The 21,327-nt window shown below is 44.0% G+C and overlaps 1 protein-coding gene and 1 long non-coding RNA gene across 6 annotated transcripts in view; one reads left to right on the forward strand and one right to left on the reverse strand.

Annotated features, from left to right (window-relative positions):
* NEDD9 (neural precursor cell expressed, developmentally down-regulated 9) overlaps window positions 1-21,327 on the forward strand; it is a 196,649-nt gene that overhangs the window by 155,455 nt on the left and 19,867 nt on the right. For 2 of the 5 annotated variants that reach the window (XM_063632391.1, XM_063632392.1), the window contains 2 exons: window positions 7,921-8,033; window positions 11,162-11,608. In XM_063632391.1, the coding sequence (XP_063488461.1) occupies window positions 7,921-8,033; window positions 11,162-11,608 (560 nt within the window). Of the gene's footprint in view, window positions 1-7,920; window positions 8,034-10,894; window positions 10,989-11,161; window positions 11,609-21,327 lie in introns of those variants that run through there. The other 3 variants (XM_055262762.2, XM_055262760.2, XM_063632393.1) reach the window with 2 other exon arrangements.
* Window positions 1-21,327, reverse strand: part of LOC129472851 (uncharacterized) — a 146,773-nt gene that overhangs the window by 94,418 nt on the left and 31,028 nt on the right. The window contains exon 2 of the long non-coding RNA XR_008654110.2: window positions 17,372-17,446. This is a non-coding gene — a long non-coding RNA (uncharacterized lncRNA). The remainder of the gene's footprint in view (window positions 1-17,371; window positions 17,447-21,327) is intronic.

Genomic DNA, 21,327 nt, shown 5'->3' on the forward strand with positions numbered 1-21,327 from the left:
TGACAGTCCACTGGTTTTCCTTAATTTAATGCCTCACTCCCACAGGAGTTGAGGCTAACTGAGGACTCATCTAGAGGACTCTTTAAGAATGAGCTGGGCTGATCTGCCCCCCAACACCCTCCGCCTCCCAAAATAACCATAACAGGCAAAGCCAGCACACAGAAAATGGCAGTCAAGTGGACTTCCAGACACTCCAGCTACTTCTGAGTCTTTAGTGTCAGGACACATCAGTCATCTGTCGATGAGATTTTTTTTTCTTTTCCTTTTATTCTTTCGTTCTTGTTACTAGTCATTGTGGCATGACTGAGAGTTTGGCAGAAAATGGGTTCATGGACCCACAGTACAGTCACACTAGCACAGCAGCATGGGCCTAGCAAAATGTTGAGCCCTCTTTCCCTTGCGTGCTCCCCTGGGGCAGAAGTCCAGTGTTATCTATCTCCGCGTCCCTGACCCTCTCCACTCAGAGCCCAGCATGACAAGCACACCTTTAAATGGGCTCAAGGAAGGGAATAGCAGAAATGAACGCAGCCCGACAGCCTCCTCTCTCTTAATAACCCCTATCACTGTGGAGCTGGACTTCTAGGCTATTTCACAGAGGCCCAGAGGCACTGGAATAGATCTCATTTCCTTACAGGCATCACCTTGTCAATTAGAGAACACATACGTTGATTGAATTTAGGATTCTTATCAGTGCCTAGCTCTTTTTCTCCCAAATCCGAAATTCAACCGTGGCAGATCCATAATCAAGAAATATACTTGCATTCCCATCCTTTGTTGTTGGTTTCAAAAATATTTCTTTTTTGTGAGTATGTATCCATGTTTTACAAACCAAAAAAATGGGACATATGGTCTGACAAAGGGAAGGATATTTGAACCTGGGGACTGCCTGGGAGAGTCCGGAAACACGTGGTCTCTCTAAAGACTGTCATCAAGAGCTGCTCCTGAGATTAATCCACTGTCGAAGGCATTATCCCATCTCCCTTACAGCAGCCTTTTGCAGGAAACTATCTAAGATGTTGTGTGGTTTTTTTTTCATTGACTTGTAAATAACAAGGTGCTCCCTTTCCTTTTCCTTAAAGAAATAGGCATCTTTAGAAATAAAGGCATGTCCATTTTGAAATAAGAACTTGTTTGGAACACCTGAGAGTGTTAAGCAGCGCGGGGGATTTGCATCCAATTGTTCTTGCGTTAAACCTGGCATGGGCGCTCTCCCCTCATAGCCCGCAGCACCTGAATCAAGCCTCCTGCCTCCCTTATTAAGATCTTAATTACAGACTCAGCTTAGTTCATTGCTGAAGGGAAAGAATTTCATTTCTCTGAAGTGTGTCTGTTTTTTGGTGTGGCAGGTGTAATCATGATGAGATCATTTCTGGGTTGTTGTTTTTTTTTCTTCCTAGAGGAATTTTTTTTTTTCCAAGGGGAGGAATACAGTTCTTAAGACACAATTTCATGAGCTCATCTTGGCGCAGTAATAATAACTGTGCTTTGATTTTATAGAGACTCTTTTTTTCTGAAGAAATCAGAGCATTTGGAGTAAATAATTTCATGATTCCTCATATTTTTATAAAGAAGAACATGTCTATTAATAGTCTTAAAACGTGAAGTCTGAAGCTAGACCCTCCTGATTCAGTCTGCTGTCCATTCCTCTATCCAGGGTTTCTCAACCTTGGCACTATTGACATGTAGGGCCAGGTCACTGTTTGTGGTGGGGGCTGTCCTGTACACTGTAGGATGTTTAGCAACATCCCTGGCCACTCTACCCACTAGATGCCAGTAACACACATGTGCATGCACGTGCACACGCACACACACACACACACACACACGTTGTGACAACCAAAAAATGCCACTAAACATTGCCTGTACCCAGAGGGGACAAAAATCCTCCTAGTTGAGAAGCAGTGGTCTAATCTCTTCTACTCCTTCTGCTTAAAAATAACTGCCCTACTCGTTTTATGTGACAGAAGAACAAAAATACCGCCATAGAACTGATTACCATAATTTTATCATTACTGATGTTGAGCTTAATGTAACAGGTCCTAACCAAAAAGCAACTTCCTCTTACAGGCCTAGCCCCAGTTTGTTTCGGTGAATACCACAAAATACTAAGAAGCGCACAGTTTCATTCAAGTCAAATGTAAAACCCATCAAACCACCTCTAAGGCAACTTTAAAGTATTTCTCTGGCTTCTCTCTCTACAATATGCACCTCATCATGGAACATGCATTTAGAGCTGGGTCTTTAAGAAAGCTATTTTATTCTCATAAACTAGTGTATAACATGTGCGTGTAAGAGCTTGTCTCTCCACCTCGGCACTGAACAATTTCACAATGAGGGTTTTTTGTTCCTTTTGCTCCTGCCACCTTTCCCGTGTTTCTAACTAGAAGCTGCAGCTTCAAAAACTCTTCCTTGAGACAGCTTAGTGGCTGCATTGCTGACAGTGTATGACTGTAAACACCTCTCAGCCAAGTGTGTGAATCTGTTTTCTAAAACTCTCTGAGGACCTCACAAGTGAAGTAGATAATACCAACCAGGCACCAAATCCAGGTCAGGTGACATCTAAAAGAGTTCCAGGGAGGGTGGCATCCCATTTACATCAACTCGGTTCTGGCTGGGAGATGGACAACAGTTGCCAGGATGTGTATGCATTTGTATTGGTGTGTTTAGTTATAACCTTGGGCTGCATAGCTTGGTGAAGGAAGATAAGATAGACAGGAATGTAAAAATAGGAACCTCTTTTGCTTCTTTCAAACACCTTATCAGATGTTATAACTTGTGCATTTTGACTTTGAGAAATGACATCATTTTTGGAAGTATATTGTAATATAGTAGATTGGAGTCTCCTACTCCATTAAAACTTAATTCTTATTTCTCTTCGCTGAGTAGCTGGATGTTAAAGGGATTTGTCTAGACAGGCAGATAGATATGATCCAGTGCCAACACTGTAATGCTGGCTGAAATCCAGATGGTTGTTTTATTGTTAATAAAATCTATCTTGTGGGTGGGTGGGTGTCAGGCCTTCATCATTATATGGTGCCTATCAGATTTATCTACGGGCAGAACCCTGAAAAGAGCTTGTGCCTGCCCCGCATTTTTGACCCCTTGCTAAGATACTGTACTGAAATCTATCAAAATCAGGCAACCTGGGACAAATGCTTCGAGATTCCAAGGCTTAATAGCAACAGTGCTGACTTCTAAGATGGAGAAGATTCTCAGGAAGGGCATCCTTGTCCGGTGGGAAAAAATTCTAGATTAAGAGGTGAACCAGATGCTAGCTCTGGCTCTGCTGCTAATCTAATAAGAGACCCTCTGGGCTGTAAAATAAGGAGATTGGGTTAGAATGGTTCCTTCTTACTCTGAAATTCTACTCTAATCAACTCTGGTCAAGGTATGGGTGACTTCTGGTTCTAATACCTATAAAAAAAACCTAGGTGTTCTTCCACCTTCTTTTTTTCTTTTTCTTTTTTTTTTTTTTTTGAGACAGAGTCTCGCTCTGTCACCCAGGCTGGAGTGCAATGGCGTGATCTCAGCTCACTGCAACCTCCGCCTCCCGGGTTTAAGCAATTCTCCTGCCTCAGCCTTCCGAGTAACTGAAACTACAGGTGCACACCGCCATGCCTGGCTAATTTTTTGTATTTTAGTAGAGACGGGGTTTCACCATGTTGCCCAGGCTGGTTGCAAACTCCTGAGCTCAGGCAATCTGCCCACCTCAGCCTCCCAAAGTGCTGGGATTACAGGTGTGAGCCACCATGCCCAGCCTCCACCTTCTTTAAGACTCTCAGGAGTTGCTTCGGTAAACCTAAAGACCACAGATGGTGAAAAATAGAACTCAGCAGTCAAATTCATCTTCCACCGTGGGCCAGGAAATAATAGAAGTTGACTGTGATATTGCACATATACACACATATATGCAAATCTGCCTACTAACTCTTTGCCCTAAGATTTTGTTGGTTACATAGTAAACAAATCCTAGCATATGAATGCGTCTGTCCAGCATGAACCCTAAATCAAGCAAGAATAGATGGCATTCATTCAAGTATGGGGAAGGAGAGGAACCCAGCTTTTGAGGAGACCCTTTTTAATTGCACAGCTCTGCTGTCCATATCATGTTACCAAATCTGGTCAGATAGAGATTTCTTTCTGAGATCCAAATATCCAAATTTGCAATGAGCATCAGATCTTTTCACCAGTCCTCAAAAAGTAACCTCACTTTGGTATATGAGCCACCAAAATAGTGCTGGGTTCCAAATGATCCTTCATCAGATAGGATTGGCAAGTGTGGAAGAGACGTTAAGATTCCCAGGCCCTGGATCCACAACCACACACAGGGCGCTGCCCCACAGCACATCCAAGGAGTATTAACAGTCTCTCATGCCATGTCAAAGAGTACCTTCGGGAGACAAGAATCTAATGTCAATTTCTCAAACCTTCTCCCACTCAGACGTGCCCAAAAGAGAATGCTATAGCTAAAGTTCACAAAGCTGGAAAATCTAAGAAAACTCGAGGACTTGGGGCAAAGTGAATGACGTCAAGATTCAGAGAGGGTCCAAGGTACTCATGTAAGCTTCGTAACTGTCATAGGGGTCTAGAAGAAGCACTTTCCAGAAAATAAAAATTACTGCCTGAAATGCAGTCTGGGTGCCAGAGGAGGCCTTGTGGGAAATGCTGAACACCCCTCACCAGTGGGCAGAAGGATGCCAGGGATTAGTGGGACAAAGTGGGGTCCTGCTTTTGCCTTTCTGTGAGCTCCATTCAGCTCACCTAGTGAAAAGTGTGTCAGAACACAGTCGACAAATAGCACTGGGAAAAAATTAGCATATCTTATACGATATCATAACTTATCATATCTTCTGTCTCCTGTATTGAAAGCTTGATGCCTGTGACTTCATAATCTCAAGAGGAACCAACTCAAAAAATTCAACATTCCAGATCTTCAGATGCAAGAACCTAAGTGTAAACCAAGTATTCTGAGAATTAAAATCCTGACACTTATAGATATCCATGTTTTCTGACTATGGCTGTTTCCTTCTTTGGAGAGAGCCCACATCCCCCTCTATCCCAAAGATGATGGTGGGAAGGAGAGGAGAAATGTAGCCAAAATGGTTTGCAGTTCTCAGACCAAAGCCAGTTTTCATCAGTATGCACAAAAGCATGTGAGCCTTTCTCTTCCCCGTTGTGCCCTGAGACTGACCTTGACAATGTTCATCCCTCAGCTGCCTGCCTTAGGACTGACTTCCTTGATGATGGCCATTTCCTTGAATGTGTCTGTTTCTTGGGGTCTGTCCTCTGCATGCATGCATTTGTGCGTGCAGGCACGCAAACCCATAAGAGTCCAGGCTAAAGTTTTGGGGGATTGGGTACAGGAAAATCATGTCACTGAGAATGGGGCAACCCTGAGGCCATGACATGACAAATCCCCCGCATGACAAATATAGAATGAAGTAAAAATAATTAGAGGAAGCCGGGCCATTGATGATGCTATCGGTCTTAGTGGGGTGATACACCAGACATTGTGTCTCATTTCTCTTCAAACGACTGCATGAGTGGTCATGGAAACTACAAGTCACACCTCTCCGTATTTGGAAAAGCAGATCGTTGCTCTGACATAGGAGTAATAAGCTTTCTTGACATTTTGATAGCAGTGAGGGAAGGGGAAAAAAGGCAGGGAGGAGTTGGAGGTGGGGTGAGGGGTAGAAGTCGTCATGTGACCTGGAGCTCTCTGTACCAGCGTTCCGGTCAACTGTACAGTATTTTCTTCCCACTCCTCAGGCATAGCTTGGGAACCAGGAACAGCAGAACCCAAGTGGTCTGGCAAAGTGTTTGAATGGTGCTCTGTCACCTCGTGCCAAAAGCAGATTGCTACACTGAAGGGAGAAAGGCTCTTAAAAGAGACCATTGTGTTTAATCTCACTGGGATGGTCAGTTCCTCTTGGCCTTCCTGTTTGCTCCGTAGTTGCGAACACTAGTTTCAGGGGGGTCAGGCTCCCGATCTGCGTCATTATCCTGTTTAAATAGGGAGGGGCAGGCACTTTCCTGCTGTCTGTCTCCCATAGTCTCTGGCTGTGAGGCTTGAGTGACTTGGACATGACATTTCTCTTTCTGGTTCATTCATTTTCGCCACTTCCATCTGAAAATTCTAACCAAATGTCTTGCTGAATTCTCTAAGTAAAACAATTTCACCCTCCCGGCAGACAATGAGGAAATCAGAGTCCAGAATCCATTTCAACTTAGCAAACATTTAATGAGTCTATATTTTGTTTCAGATACTGGGGTAAAGTTCCAGAAATGCAAAAGGAATTTGCATCTCTGAACTTAAGGAGTTCACAGTCTTGAACAGGGCAATCTAAGTTGTACTGTAAAGAAATAGTATGATCAAGAACTGGGAAGGGAAACAGCCTTTGGATAGATACCCATTCTGGTTAAATGGAAGATAGGTTTCGAGGGAGGAGGGAGTTTAATGCAGGAAAGCCAACTGGGAAGCAATTTCTGTGCTACAGGAAAAAAAAAAAAAAAAAAAAAAAAAAGTTGCTGAAGACCTGAATGAAGGGTGGCAGTGAGGTGGAAAGCAGGGCCCCACTGATGGGGTTGCAGGTCATGAAGAGACACAGCGAACCTCTGCGGCTCCTACTGCGCAGCTGTGTGCATGCTGTTAACCAAGCAAAGCAAAGCAGGAGAGAAAGGCGTTTGCACTTGCTTTTAGAGAGGAAGATGCCCATTGGACTGGATATAAGGGACTGGAATGCAGAAGAAATATCCGGCGAAGACTATGGCTTTAGGAATTATCAGTGTGTTCAGATGCCATCCCATAGATGGGATTTCCTATAAAGAGTAAGCACATAGCTGAGAAGAGCAAAGTGCAAAGGACAAATCTCTTTGGAACATGATCACTTTAGGGATGGGAAAAAGATTTAGTCTCCGATGGAGAATGAGGATGAGTGGTCAAGAGAAGAGGGAGAACTAAAAAGTGGTATCATGGAGGCCAGAAGAAGACAGTTTCAAGGAAGCTTGGGCTGGGGATCAAGGCTAGAGGCTGCTGCAATCAGGGTTCCCTCAGATAGGGCTCATGATCCTAAATGCTGATTTGCAATCCTGATTAGAGCCACAGCTTGTGTTGCACCTGTATTTCACTTGACTAAATTCTGTCCTAATTCTGGACCTGAAGACAAGAGGCCTGAATTCCTATCTCAGCTCTAAGACTTTCTTGCCAGGTGAGCTGGCAAATCATTAACTTCTTGAGGCTCATTTTTTTCTTTTGTAAAGTGAAAAGATTGGACGGTAATTGTTTAAAGTTCCTTCTGGCTTTCAAGTTCTGTGCCCTAACTGTTTTGGTGTTTTGCCAAGCTCTAGCTGCATTGCTAACTGCCAGCCTTTGGAGACTAACCATCCAACTGGATATAGAGTTACATAGCTCTCTTATCTCTCCTTAATTTGTTTCTGTGTTGACCTTCCCTACCCTGGAGATAAATATCCAAGGGGGTGAGGCGAGCAGGAGAAAGAGTAGATCTTGAGTAGATGAAACTGCCTCTCTGGGGTTTTTCTAAGATAGCAGATCATCAGCGTCTGACTTTGTGGCTCAAGGAATCACACCTCTGCACTGAAGGACAGGGTCCCTCCACCTCCTTGCCAGAAGAATTCATTCTTGATTTTCCTACTTACGAGTGATGTGCACTTTTGAATGAGATGGTTTATGGTCCAGCTGAAATTCATTTGGCTATTACGGTCTTACTGAAACCATGCGCCAACACCAAATCTTTTCGAAAGCCCAACTCCTGCCCCATGCCTTTCCCTACTTGCTGATGTATTATCTGTGTTGGAATCTGATGAGATTTATCCATAATTTATCAAGTAGTATCATTATTAATATGTTGTCTCAGGCGTTCCCTTGAATGCAACCAATGGTTTCACTATTGCTGTTTGTAGGCAGATACTCAACAAGAGGTTGCAGTGACAAGAACTCATTCATTAATTCAGAAATACACTGCTTTAAGATAACAGTTCTTCTGAAATGTAATCGTGAGCAAGATAAATATCAGGTAGGTACAAAACATATATAATAGCATCATTGGAATAGGACCAAGCCTGGACTGCAAATGGAAAGGAGGCAAGGAGGGGAGGGAGCCTGAAGCCCAAGGGCCATCTAGCAAATTAAATAAAACATCACCATAGCTTACCAAAGACCAAAACTAAGGCCCAAAGGGGTGCTGTTGCCTGGCAAAGCAACACAGCTAGAACCCAAGACCCCAGATATCCAATTTATTCCATAGACATGAAAAGAAGAACCGGTCCTCTTCAGAACTTTATCCTATAATGGAACTGAGCCCAGTAACAAGGATGCTGCGTGGCTGAGCTAAGGTAGTTTAAAGTTCTGGAAAGAGGATTAAACTGAAAGAACACAATTCTCTTTCCATCGCTGCCAACAGTGTGGCCTTGGGCAAATGATAAACTGGCTTCCCCAAATCTATTTCCTCATCTGTGACACAAGGGCATTGTGTCAAGGTGATTTCTAAAGGTCTCTGGAGCTGTGAGCTTCGGTTTAGGAGAGTGGCTGGATGTAGACATTGGCTCTCTGTAGCTTGCACAGATATTAAATAACTCATACTCCTGTTCAGCCAAGGCTGAGAATATGTGTCGGTGTGTGAATAGGCTGGTGCTGGGGTCCTGGCTACTAACAGCAGTGTCAAGCTGTGCCTGAAACCTAATCTCTATGGGCACTGAGGAGGACCGCTGGGAAGTCCTGACAACCCGTCAGGAGGACTCACCTGCGGTGCCCACATTAGCCCAGACTGTGGGGCTCTGAGAGTTTCCCCTGAGAAGCAGCTCACGGGGGCGGTGTAGAAACATTAGCCGGCTGCTCACCAGGTGGTAAGAAGGTTACTGGGGCAGGGACAAAGAACGCCCAGGATGACTCTCGCACGGGGATTTCTATCTGCCTCTGATCAAGCACGCTCCGGTGCTCCACTTCAGTGCCTCATGGTGCTCTTGGAGTTGGAATTGGCCCAATTCCGAATGCCTTGAGCTGATTTATGCTGATTAGATCTGTAGCCCTTTGCCTTTCTACTGTTTTCTGTTTCTCTTCTTTCCCTTCTTTGTAGCCACTATAATTGCACAGCTACCAACCCTCAGCTCCCATACAACTGGCCCGACTCTGTTGCTTCTGATTTCATGTAGGGGCTTCCCGATTGCTGAATGGGCCCAGAAGAAAGGGACAGACAGAGGCCAGAGTGGTCAGCTATCTCCTCACTTAATAACCTCAGGACAGCTCTGGTGGAGTCATTTCCTGGAGGTCATTTTAGTAAAAGGACCAGAATCTTGTCCTCTGTAACTCTATGACTTCTCTTGTAAAATACAGAATACCCAAAAGATGGGAGAAGAGAAACAGAGACAATTTTAGGATTATGACACCATCCTTAAATGGTTCCATGAACAGGGTAAACTGCTGCCTGATTTTATCTTTATGTATGTGAACTTTTAATTGTTAGATGAAACACAGCCCCTCCTGGAATATTAACTACCCAGTGAAACCTTCCCCTGAAATATGCACTCCTCAGTTTCCCTTTAGCTTCCCTGGCCGCTCACCTGTCTGTGTCCCACACTTCCTGGATCTCATAACTGTCAAGAAAAAGGACTTCAACCTTATTCTTGAAGAGTATCACAAAGCTTCCTGAGGACTGTCCTCTATGGCTTTACCTCCTTTAATTGCCCTGGCTAAGAGGAACCTGGCTCACAGCAGCAGAACTGGACCCTTCCCAACTACTGAATAGAGGGCAGATCCCTTCCATTGCACAGCCCTCCAGAGCAGAAAACACACAGGATCCGTGGCAATGGGGCTAGCACAAGGGGACGCGAGTGGTGCAAGTCAGCTGCAAAGAAATGAAAAGGACAAAGCTGAATGATCAAGTGCATGTTGCTAGAGAAGAAAATAGACAGCAGAAGTTCAGACAATGACAGCTGAAAATCCTACGAATGTCATGGTATAAAATAAAGTCATGAACCTGCCCCATCCAATCCGCAATCCTTTCTTCCATAAATCAGCCCCACCTCAACGACATTAAGTGCATCCAAACATCTTAACAAAGCATTAGAGTTCACTTTAAGTGTTCCGAGGGCTTGTGCTGAATCAACAACGTCCCGGACTTCGCTGTGCTCTGGGAAGGGGGCAGGCATGCGGGAATGGCTGCCCGCGTGCTGGGAAACTTTACTAACGCCAAGAAATGAAATCTTCCGAGCCTTTGAAAGGCCTCCAAGAATGTCAGCACGTACTGCCTGCCCACTCTCTGCTGAATGCCTACTTTGGCTGTCTGCTTAGTACTGAATGTGCCAGACAGGTCTTCATACAAAGACGGAGAGTGTGTTGGGCCCATGAAAGGGGAAGGCACAGCTTTTCCAATGTGAATGGCGAGATTCAAGAAGTAGGTGACGAAAGGGGAGGGCCTGGAGGGGCCCTCAGGAAAGGTATGCATAAAAGACCGAAAGAGAAGAGTTGGCATCCACCTATGTGTTAATAAATTCGCTGTCAAAGCTGGAGATGTAGATGGCTGCTGGCCTATGCTCCATGCTTGATGGCATGTCTACATGCCTTGCCTGTGGATTCTCTCTGGATCCAAGGCTCCTGTCATCTGAGAAAAAGAATTTCTAAGCCCTGCCAAGGCATATATATGTGTACTTCTATTGGCTTTTCAACTCCAAATATAAATGCTATTTGTACTGTGTGTTATTTGGGATTTTTCTTTTACTCTTTTCACCTCCAGTATAGAACAATATTGAGAAATGTTCACTGTCAAACATCTGAATATCTCGGAATTTTTTTTCTTTAAGCTCACTTTGAAAAAGGAAGAAAAATCTTCTGTATAGTGAACCACGCTCTAACTCTGTAACGGTGCTACTCATAATTCCTTGGCACGGCATCTCCTGCTAGAGGAAAGAACTCTTCTGGTGTTTTGAGCTTTTCCAAAGAGGCAGTCTGATGTCACTGGTGGCAGACGCAGTGTGTATGTATCTGTCTTTTGTCTGCACCACCTGTTTTTCTCCTTACAGTCTATTGTTCAGATTTATGCTTCTCTCTTTCCAGGAAGTGTGCCTTTCCATAAGAGCACGGGCCTTAGCTGCTAAAGGGACCAACCCAATATTCTAACATGGTTTCCTTCTCTTCCTTCCTTTTTAGAATCTTATGGCAAGGGCCTTATATGACAATGTCCCAGAGTGTGCCGAGGAACTGGCCTTTCGCAAGGGAGACATCCTGACCGTCATAGAGCAGAACACAGGGGGACTGGAAGGATGGTGGCTGTGCTCCTTACACGGTCGGCAAGGCATTGTCCCAGGCAACCGGGTGAAGCTTCTGATTGGTCCCATGCAGGAGACTGCCTCCAGTCATGACCAGCCTGCCTCTGGACTGATGCAGCAGACCTTTGGCCAACAGAAGCTCTATCAAGTGCCAAACCCACAGGCTGCTCCCCGAGACACCATCTACCAAGTGCCACCTTCCTACCAAAATCAGGGAATTTACCAAGTCCCCACTGGCCACGGCACCCAAGAACAAGAGGTATATCAGGTGCCACCATCAGTGCAGAGAAGCATTGGGGGAACCAGTGGGCCCCACGTGGGTAAAAAGGTGAGTAAATGACTAACTAAATTTTTGTTCCTACCTATTTTTTTTCCCCATTGCACTTGGAGCATTTGGAAATGTTCCCAAATTAATAACTTGACGCTGCCAAGAAGTAGATATAACCAATACCTTAGCCCAGGCATCATGTTTGCCTGATTTTGCCATTCATCCATCATTCAGCAAAACTTCTTTGAATTACCACGTGCTGAGTACAGTTGATTTCCAGCCCTCCTAAGTTCCTGTGTCATCCTGGGTTACATGGGTTATTAAACTGTTTCTCTCCATCTTTCTCATACCTCAGCTTCTAAGCCTTCATTCTGTGCTCAAATCGTTTCCTATCTTTTCTGTTTCTTCACTGAGTGGAACAGACACCAAGTCTCGTACAAGCCTGATGATGCAACAAGGATCCTCCCTTGGCCAAAAGCTGAATCATGACCTCAGTGGCCTGGCTGGACAAGGAACCCACCCAAAGTAGCGAGAGTGAGGAAGCTGGGAGTAGGTCATGCTGACCAACTCGTTCTATAGAGTTGTCAGCTTAGTTTGACTCATTTAAAAATGCATAGATACTAGTGGAATTGGAATGAAGCCATCCTCCTGTCCTTCAAGTCATTCTTATAATAATGCCCGAGGCAATGGGTGAAAACAGTGGAGCTTGGATATTTAGGAAAGAATTAATTTAAAAATATAGTGTGGGGGGCTCTGCAACACCCTGTATAATCCCAAAGACTTTAGCAATTTGAGGTCAATAGAAATTCACTAATTGAACAATGAATGCTGAGCATCTAATATATTTTTGATGCTTGTGATACAGTGATTAATTAAAGATAAACAAAGCCCTGGTGATGCTTACATTGCCGTGGGGGAGACAGAAGCAACCAAGAGAATGCTAGGTAGGGACACGTGTTAGCAGGAGAATAATGTCAGTGGACTGATTGGGGGTAATACCCACAACCAAGCTGATGCTTATGTGAACACCACAAGGGAGGGATTTTCTCTTTCATTTGCTGGCAAATTCCAATGGGTCCTGCAAGGTTTGGTATTAGGAATGAACCAATTTAACTGGATAAGAAGATATCCCTGAATTACAAGAGGAAAGATGCAATTATATACCAGAAAGAGCTTGTTGACCCTTAGAACACTAACTATAGATGTGTCCTGCCCCAAGTAAATCTAATATGAAGTCTGATTTTACAAACCTCTGTAAATTAGGGAATATCTATTTGACGCTATTAGAATCCTCTGTTGAAAAAACAAAGGATTCCTTTAAACAACGAAAGCACTAATGTATTTTTGGGTACATGGAAAGAGGCAGCCTAGAGACCCAAGATCAGGATACTGCGGAGAGCCCTTAGTGTTTGGCAGGGGAGGTGCCAGGGCCACCCTCCTGCCCTCCCCATCCTGGCCATGTCACCACCCCAGACCCTGACCCTGTGCGGGTGGATTCCTTTAAACAACAAAAGCACTAATGCATTTTTAAATCACCTTTTATATAAAAAGTATGTTTTACAAAATACTTCTCAAGAGCATGCATGTGGCATGAACTGAGCATATGTTCCTTAAGAGGGATTCCTCAAGGGTGGTGCACAGCTTTTAGACTTGTACTGCCCACGACAACGATGCCTGCCTAGAGGTGATAAACTGACTTGTGGCTTTTCAGTCTTCCTTGTCCTAGGAATTGTAGCTTCAAAGGGAAAACGAAACCTGGCCTCTATCTCCAGAGGGGAAAAATAACAGTTGAAAGGTGTAACTATAAATAAGTAACTTCTCTCATTCTTAGTCCTGGTTGTTTGCACCTTAAAAATAGCTCTCCCACATCTGAGCCAGTGTGAGGCAGAAGGGGAGGCCAGAACAGGAAATGCTTGGCTGGGAGGTGGTGGGCTCTAAACTTCCATCACAGTTGACTTTGGCAGGAAGGTAGCGTGTTTTCCTTTTTAGACCCAACCTTTGCAGCTCCAAGTCGGAGAAGCCTAAGCCTTCAGACTTCTTCCCCTTGTATCTGCTCGGACTGCCCTGCAGGCTTTCCCCATGGCTCCCCATCCTTCCAGAGGGCAGAGATATTGACCCATCTTCCCTTGGATTGATGTCAAAGGGCTGGGGTGCTGGGGTGACCCTCGGGCACTCACATTCCATGGTTTGTTTTGCTTTTTTTAAGTCTACACTCACTAGAACATTTTCTGTTTAGCAAAAGGTAGATGAGTCCTGCAGGAGGAAATCAACTTCTGAAAATGACCTGTGCCAGCCCTTCCAGGAGTTGCAGCCAGGGCTGAAGAGTAGGTCATGCCTAAAGCATCACACAGTCAGGGTCTGGGGTAGTGACATGGCCAGGATTGGGAGGGCAAGAGGGTGGCCCTGGCACCTTCCCTGCCAAACACCAAGGGCTTCTCCACAGTATCCTGATCCTGGGTCTCTAGGCTGCCTCTCTCCACGTACCCTGGACCAGTGTTCACACCCATGGGAGTGTGGTTGCCTCTTCCTTTGTTTTCACTCCCTTCCTCACTTCTCTTTTCTATTTCTCTCTGTCTGTCTCTTTCTCTCTCTGTCTCTCTCTCTCTCTCCCTGTCCCTCCCTCTTTCCCTCTCCCTCCCTTCCTCCCTTCCTTCCTTTCTTTCATAGTGGAGATGGCTTAGCTGCTAGGAGGTGATTTTAGCCTTCCAGGCAATTGCAACTGCTTTAAAAAACATCTGTCAACATCTTCCTGGGTATAGGATATTCTCAGTGGGTGGGAATCATTCTAATGACTTAAGCCTAGGCCCTAAGAGATAATCCCAGTGCACTGGGGATCAGGCGTGGCTTTCTCATTTTTCTGAGTTTGCATTTTAGCAGTTTTACTGACTGGCTTAATAAAGCAATTTGCTCATTTTCTCTTTAAATTTTTCATCTGTAAGATAATATGAGCCCAGAACTAGATATGCCTGATAGTTTAAGCTATGGTCTTTAAAAGCTCTTGAATAAGAAAATGAGGAGGCAGTGGAATCTTATTCTGAACCACCGGGGAGGGGTTTAAAAATGTTAATGGGCATAGAATCACCATAGAGGTAGGGAAAGTGAGTTTAAATGCAGATTCCCAGGTCTTTCCCTCGGAGAAATTAATCCAGTAGGTCTGGTTTGGGGCCCAGGAATCTGCATCTTATTGAGCTCTTTGAATAGTTTTGTGGGTGGTGGCCTAGGACTAGACTTCGAGAAACACTGTAAAGGGACCATGAAGGGGCTGGGACATGTTCCAATATGATTATGATTTGGGACTTTCCATAGTTCAAAATTCCCTTGATATTGCTACAGACTGTGTGGGCTTCGGAAGTTTTACCCAGCACTGCTTTTTTCTACTAATGAATCACTTAAGTTAAAAAAAAAAAAGACAGTGAATTCTGCCTTCTATCACTTCAACTTTGCTCTCTGGGAAACTCCAACCTCTACCCACTCTCTTGCATCCCCTCCACACTAACTGACATTCATCACGTATTAAATCAGCATTTAGAGAAAGAAATATAGTCCTAAAATCCCCACCCTTTTAGGAAACAAGCAGACAGTATGAGAATTGTGGAGAGAGTAAGGCCTTCAGGGTTCAGCTGATGCTGGGTTGTTTCTCCATAGCTGTATGTTACTGACCATCTCTACGCCTTGGTTTCTTCATCTGTTTAATGGGAATGATACTAACAACTTCATAGGGCTGTCGTGAGAATTAAATGGAAGCATACATAGAAAGTCCCTGGCTCAGTGCTTAGCATGGCAGGGGCTTAAAAGAATGCATTCCCCTCACCTTGCGTTTCCTTTCTCAGAGTTTATTTTCTACTGCATCAGCCCTGCTGTGTTTCTTACTACACACTGAAGGTACAAGTGCCTTCTTGCTAACACATATGCTGTGTTTTTTGAGTGAGTGGCTTTCTCTTTGGTTCTGCAAGAATTCTGCAAAGGGTGGAAAAAAACTCTCCAAGTTATCTGAAAACCATATACACTGCCACCTTTACTTAATTTCATTGGTCTTTTTCACTCTGTGTTTTGTGCACAGGGCCGTTTTATCCATTAGGCATTGTAGGCAACATGCCCAGTGCCTATAAGAATGTTTGGGAGCTGAATAAAAGATCTTTTGGCTCCAAAATATGAAACACAAAAACTGAAAAATAGAAATTAATAAATGTTTAGGTCAATGTCTAGGAAACCATATCATGTCTGCCCCATTAATTGTTTTATTTAGGGCTCATAACTATTTCATCATATTAGAAAACAATATGTAGGTTATATTTTTCTCACTTTGCAAAGATTTCTAAATATGCATCATGATTGCCAAGAACCCACAGGCAATCCTAAATTAAATAAGTTACTCATAGTCGAATAATTTGAAAAGCTGAATTATAAAAGAAGAAAAAAAGTTTTCAATTTTTAACAGCAAAAATTCTACTTAATATGGGATTATGGTTTGGGGGCAAATGAAATCTACAAATGTTCAAAACCAAAAGCCTAAAAAGATCTAAAATAGTCTCATTTCTCTGCTTCAAAGATCAGTGAAATTGCTACCTGAGTTCATCCATTTCACGGTTGATCTGCATGGGAAATTATATGTGCTTCTCTGATTATTCTTTGGATGTGTCGCTTTTATTCTAACTGCTGGAACTATTTGTTGTACTTCTTTCTGAAGATCAGTTTGGGGCTAAATTACAAGCTGCCTCAACACAGGGGCCATGGCTGCCTCCTGACTGCTATAGGCTGAGCACCTGGTAGAGCATCAGCCCACAGATAGCAGCCCAGTGAACCAATGAACAAGGTGCAAGCAAGAATCAAAGTGCTAAATTAGAGTTAACCTTTAGTTAACTGAAAGGTGGTTCTGATCTTATCACACATCCACCCTCACACGCTGCTGCTCGAATCCCATGGTCCAGCTCATTACCATCTGGTATGAGAGGTGTCAGATTATATACAGTCATTTCCCTCGCTGAAGGACCTTTCAGAATGTCACTGCCTGTGTCCTGTAAGGACAATGAGCACCTTGAAGCAAATCATGAGTGATGTAAAAAAGGGCTTATCTGAGAGTTTAACTTCTGTGCATTTTGCCCAATTTAGACAAGATTAGTTAACTCCTCTGTGGTCACGTAAGGAGGAAAACTAGACTTTTTTTTTTTTTTTTTTTTTTTCGAGTCAGGGTCTCGCTCTGTCACCCAGGCTGAAGTGAGGTGGCACCATCTCGGCTCACTGCAACTTCTGGCTCCCGGGTTCAAGCGATTCTCATGCCTCAGCCTGCCCAGTAGCTGGGACTACAGGCATGCACTACCAAGCCTGGCTAATTTTTGTGCTTTTAGTAGAGATGGAGTTTTGCCATGTTGGCCAGGCTGGTCTTGAACTCCTGGCCTCAGGTGATATGCCCGCTTCCGGTTCCTAGAGTGCTGGGATAATAGTCATAAGCCACTGCGCCCAGCCTGACTTTTTCTACTGAGGAGCAGAACTTCCTTTGCATATGTTATGATTTACCTAGAATGCCTTTCCCTTCTATTTTCCCTGTGAACTCCTATCCATTCTTTAAAACCCACTCCAAGGTTCATCCCCTTCATGAAGCTTCCTCTCTGCAACCCAGCAGTTTCTCCCTTCTCTATGGTCCCAGAATATGTTGTACATTTCATTGATCTCAAGGGCTCCTTAAAAATGGAACGGTCTGCCATTGCAATGTGTGTGATGGTCTAGACTGGGATAAGTATTGCTTTGAGGTGGCACTTGGAAAACTCAAGTAATATTCAGATTTACCAAGATCCTATGACATCATCTTTAAGGACCATTTCCTACCTTCCAAAGTGGGTCACGGCCAAATGTTGGCAGGCAATGATTCAAAGGTTTTAGCCAGGTCTTCCAGGCCCATTCCTGAAAGGTAATGTAAGAAACAGAAATAGATTAGCTACAATGTTTGTACCTTCCTAGACAATGAGTCATCACAAATTACACACATACACATACACATACACACACACAGACACCCGTAAGCTGTTGGCTAAGGAACAAGGACTTCCCTTATTGGAATTTGAGGCATTGTGCAATCTGGTTGCCCAGAGCGACCCTCAGATACTAGCCAACTAAGTGCTATATATTAGCAGCATGACTTGTCTAACAACAAGCAAAAAATAGGTTTAGAGGAAATGAAAGCTTCCAGAAAAGTTAAACTCTGACTTCACCTCACTTTCTCCTGTTCCTTGTCTATACATGCACAAAATACGTACACACCCAAAAAATACTCCTAGGGCAGAGGGTACTTCAGTTTCCTCATTTATAAGTCAATAAAGTACAACTATGTTCCAGAATTGTACATTTCTACATAAAGATAAACCTAATTTAAATGAATTGTTTGCCTTGATACATGATTTTTGGGGCTATGCAGAGAACTGAACTTGCCATCTAAAACGTCATGCCTGAAGTTTCAAGATACACTTTAATATTACACAAAACTGGAGGTCATTCAGCAGTTGAAAGGCAGGACTTTATGAGCTTACTTTGAAAATGAGAAGTATCTTTTCTCAGACAAGTCACCCAAGCCAAAGCAATGAGCAAACTGTAACACCCCTCCTTAAAAATTAACAAAGGTCCTTTTTGTTTGGCCAGTGCCAAAGCCTTCAAACTCAGTTGCACTTCATTCTAAAGTTTATAGATAATGCATATTTCTAAGGGTGCATTAGTAACTTTTTATAAACCCACACCAAAGCAAACAGAGGTTAACCCTCCTTTTTCAATGATTTCATGCTAAATGACTGTGCTTATCAGAGTGAAGAGGTAAGAGACTGCTTTAATACGATGTCTGGCTAAGTAGGAGAACACTGTATTTGTGAGAGAGAGAGAACAGAATAAATTTATTTATTTAATTTCATGATAAAACAAACAATAATCGTTGAACACATCTTTTTTTTTTTTTTTTTTTTTGAGACAGAGTTTCACTCTTGTTGTCCAGGCTGGAATGCAATGGTGCAATCTTGGCTCACTGCAACCTCCGCCTCCCAGGTTCAAGTGATTCTCCTGTCTCAGCCTTCCAAGTAGCTGGGATTACAGGTGCCCGCCACCTCGCCCGGCTAATTTTTGTATTTTTAGTAGAGACGGGGTTTCATTATATTGGTCAGGCTGGTCTCGAACTCCTGATCTCAGGTGATCTGCCCACCTCGGCCTCCCAAAGTGCTGGGATTACAGACATGAGCCTCCACACCCGGCCTGGTTGTACAAATCTTTAAAAAAAGACTTGCTTGAATACATTGTGCAAAATGCAGAACTAGAAACTGTCAGCAATCAAAAGCACTTCATTCTAACTAGCTGTGCCTTAAACGTTGTCAAGATAACTTCTAGAGAGAAGTGCTGCTCCTGTTTAAAGTGTGTCAGTGCCACTCACATAGGACAATGTGTGTTCCTCAAAAGTCGGATGTAGGTTGGGCGCAGTGGCTCATGCCTGTAATTCCAGCACTTTGGAAGGCCGAAGTGGGTGGATCACCTGAGGTCAGGAGCTCGCAACCAGCCTGACTGATACCATGAAACCCCGTCTCCAATAAATACAAAAAAATTAGCCAGGCTTGGTGGTGCATGCCTGTTAATCCAAGTTGCTTGGGAGGCTGAGACAGGAGAATCGCTTGTACCTGGGAGGCAGAGGTTGCAGTGAGCTGAGATCACACCATTGCACTCCAGCCTGGGCAACAAGAGCAAAACTCTGTCTCCAAAGAAAAAAAAAAAAAAAGTAGGATGTAACTCCAGTAACATTTGAAGAGTACCAAGGAGTCCTCTCTTTAAAGGGATCCCACAGTATATCAGTTTTTTGAAGCAAAGAAGCCTTTAGCAATGCCACAATCGCCTCTGATTTATTTGATTAATTTTTGTAATACTTGGTTTTCTTAAAGCATGGCACACTTAAACCAGTTATTTATTGGAATAGTTTCTGTTTTCAAAGTCACCACCAATTGAATGTGCAGCCTTCACTGTGTCATTACCCCATGCTTCCGTCTCATTTTGCAAGATAGTGTTAGAACTAAAGTGGGGGTGACCCCAAGGCGCCTTGAGACTTGGCTCCATGTTAGGGATCCCATAGAGGTACTACCACCTGATCCTCTCCACAGCCTCGTGAGGTGCGCCTCACAGCATTTGCTGTTCAGAGGAGGGAACTGAGGTCTGACAAGGAAATTCACTTGCTGAAGTTAACTTGTTGCCTCCAGTGAGAGGCAGGATTGATATTTGAGCCCACGTCTGTCTGACTCCAATGCTAATGATTTTTACATCCCGGCTGAAGGATGATGTTGCCAAGCCCTTAAAGAAGAAGGCATATTGGGACACCTCATTAGCAATTTGGGCGCTAAATCCTACCCTGTTGGCCAGGATGAATTAAAGTTGCTGCCCAGGGCTCCCACCTCAGGTCCAGGGAGTAGCCTCAATACTGAGGGAATCTGAATTAAGGAGCGTGGAAGTTCCCCCCACCCAGCTGTAGTGGGCAGTTTCAGAGTGGGCTGATCCAGGAGTCCTGACCAGGTCACTAGGGTGATGTCTAGACTCCAGTACCACTGAGAACGTTGCTATGTTGGCTTTCTCTGCCACACAGAAAGACTGTCTTTTCTTTTCATTTTTTTTTTTTGAGATGGACCCTCCCTCTGTTGCCCAGGCTGGAGTGCAGTGGCGCGATCTCGGCTCACCACAACCTCCACCTCCTGGGTTCAAGTGATTCTCCTGCCTTAGCCTCCCAAGTAGCTGGGACTATGGGTGCGTGCTACCATGCCTGGCTAATTTTTGTATTAGTAGAGACAAAGTTTCACTACGTTGGCCAGGCTGGTCTCGAACTCCTGACCTCGTGATCTGCCCTCCTCGGCCTCCCAAAGTGCTGGGATTATAGGCATGAGCCACCACGCCTGGCCTAAGACTGTCCTTCCAAATGACTTCAAATTCCTTCAAATGGGTAACTTCATTTAACCAGGTGGGGGCACCTCCCAAAACACAAGTTACCCAGCTTTCAAGTTGTGGCTCTCATATAAGGAAGTAACTTTCTTTGAGAGTATTTACTTGTGAAATTAGTAAAGTAGTAAATTTCTGGAAAATGTCTAACATGTATTGCTAGTGTAGGCCACAGGGCATTGAGAAACGTATACCGCTGCACTGCTGGCCCAGCTAACCAAGGGTCTCCTTCACTTCTTTGTCATTAATAGCCTGAGTAACTAACTCTACTTTAGTTCCCTCAACTGTGAAATGGCAAGTGACGCTAGATTATCTCTAATGATCTTTGCCAAAATTTTATGATCCAGATATCCTTATCTGATTCTTTCTCAGAATCACTTTAACAGTTTAATAAAAACGGCCTGACATCAAGAGTGTTTTTTTTTTTTTAAGAAAAGATACTCAAGCATTGATTATAAATTTCAGCTTGACGCTTAAGTTTTTGCAAATCTTTCCTACTCTTCCTTTAGGATCCAGCCCACCATCCGGATCATCCAGAACCACAGCGCCCTTTGGAAGACAGAGCTATGCCAAAAGACAGCAGGAGCAGGCAGGGACACAAGGAGGCAGGGACTGGAGTGTGCTGAGCCAGTGAGAATCAGTGTTTGACAGACCTGGGTCCTGTACCCAAAAAAACTTCCAGAGTTCCCCATTAAGGATCACTCTCATCCCTGTTTTGTTACCAAGAGCTAAGAAAGCAATTCATCCTGGAACTCATTGTTTTCTGCCCATTTTCCCCTGTGTAATCCTCTTGGATTTTGCAGATGTTTTAGGCCTGTTGTCTCTGGACATGACAACCA

This window comes from Symphalangus syndactylus, chromosome 23 (assembly GCF_028878055.3).
Source record: "Symphalangus syndactylus isolate Jambi chromosome 23, NHGRI_mSymSyn1-v2.1_pri, whole genome shotgun sequence".
Taxonomy (NCBI): Eukaryota; Metazoa; Chordata; class Mammalia; order Primates; family Hylobatidae; genus Symphalangus; species Symphalangus syndactylus.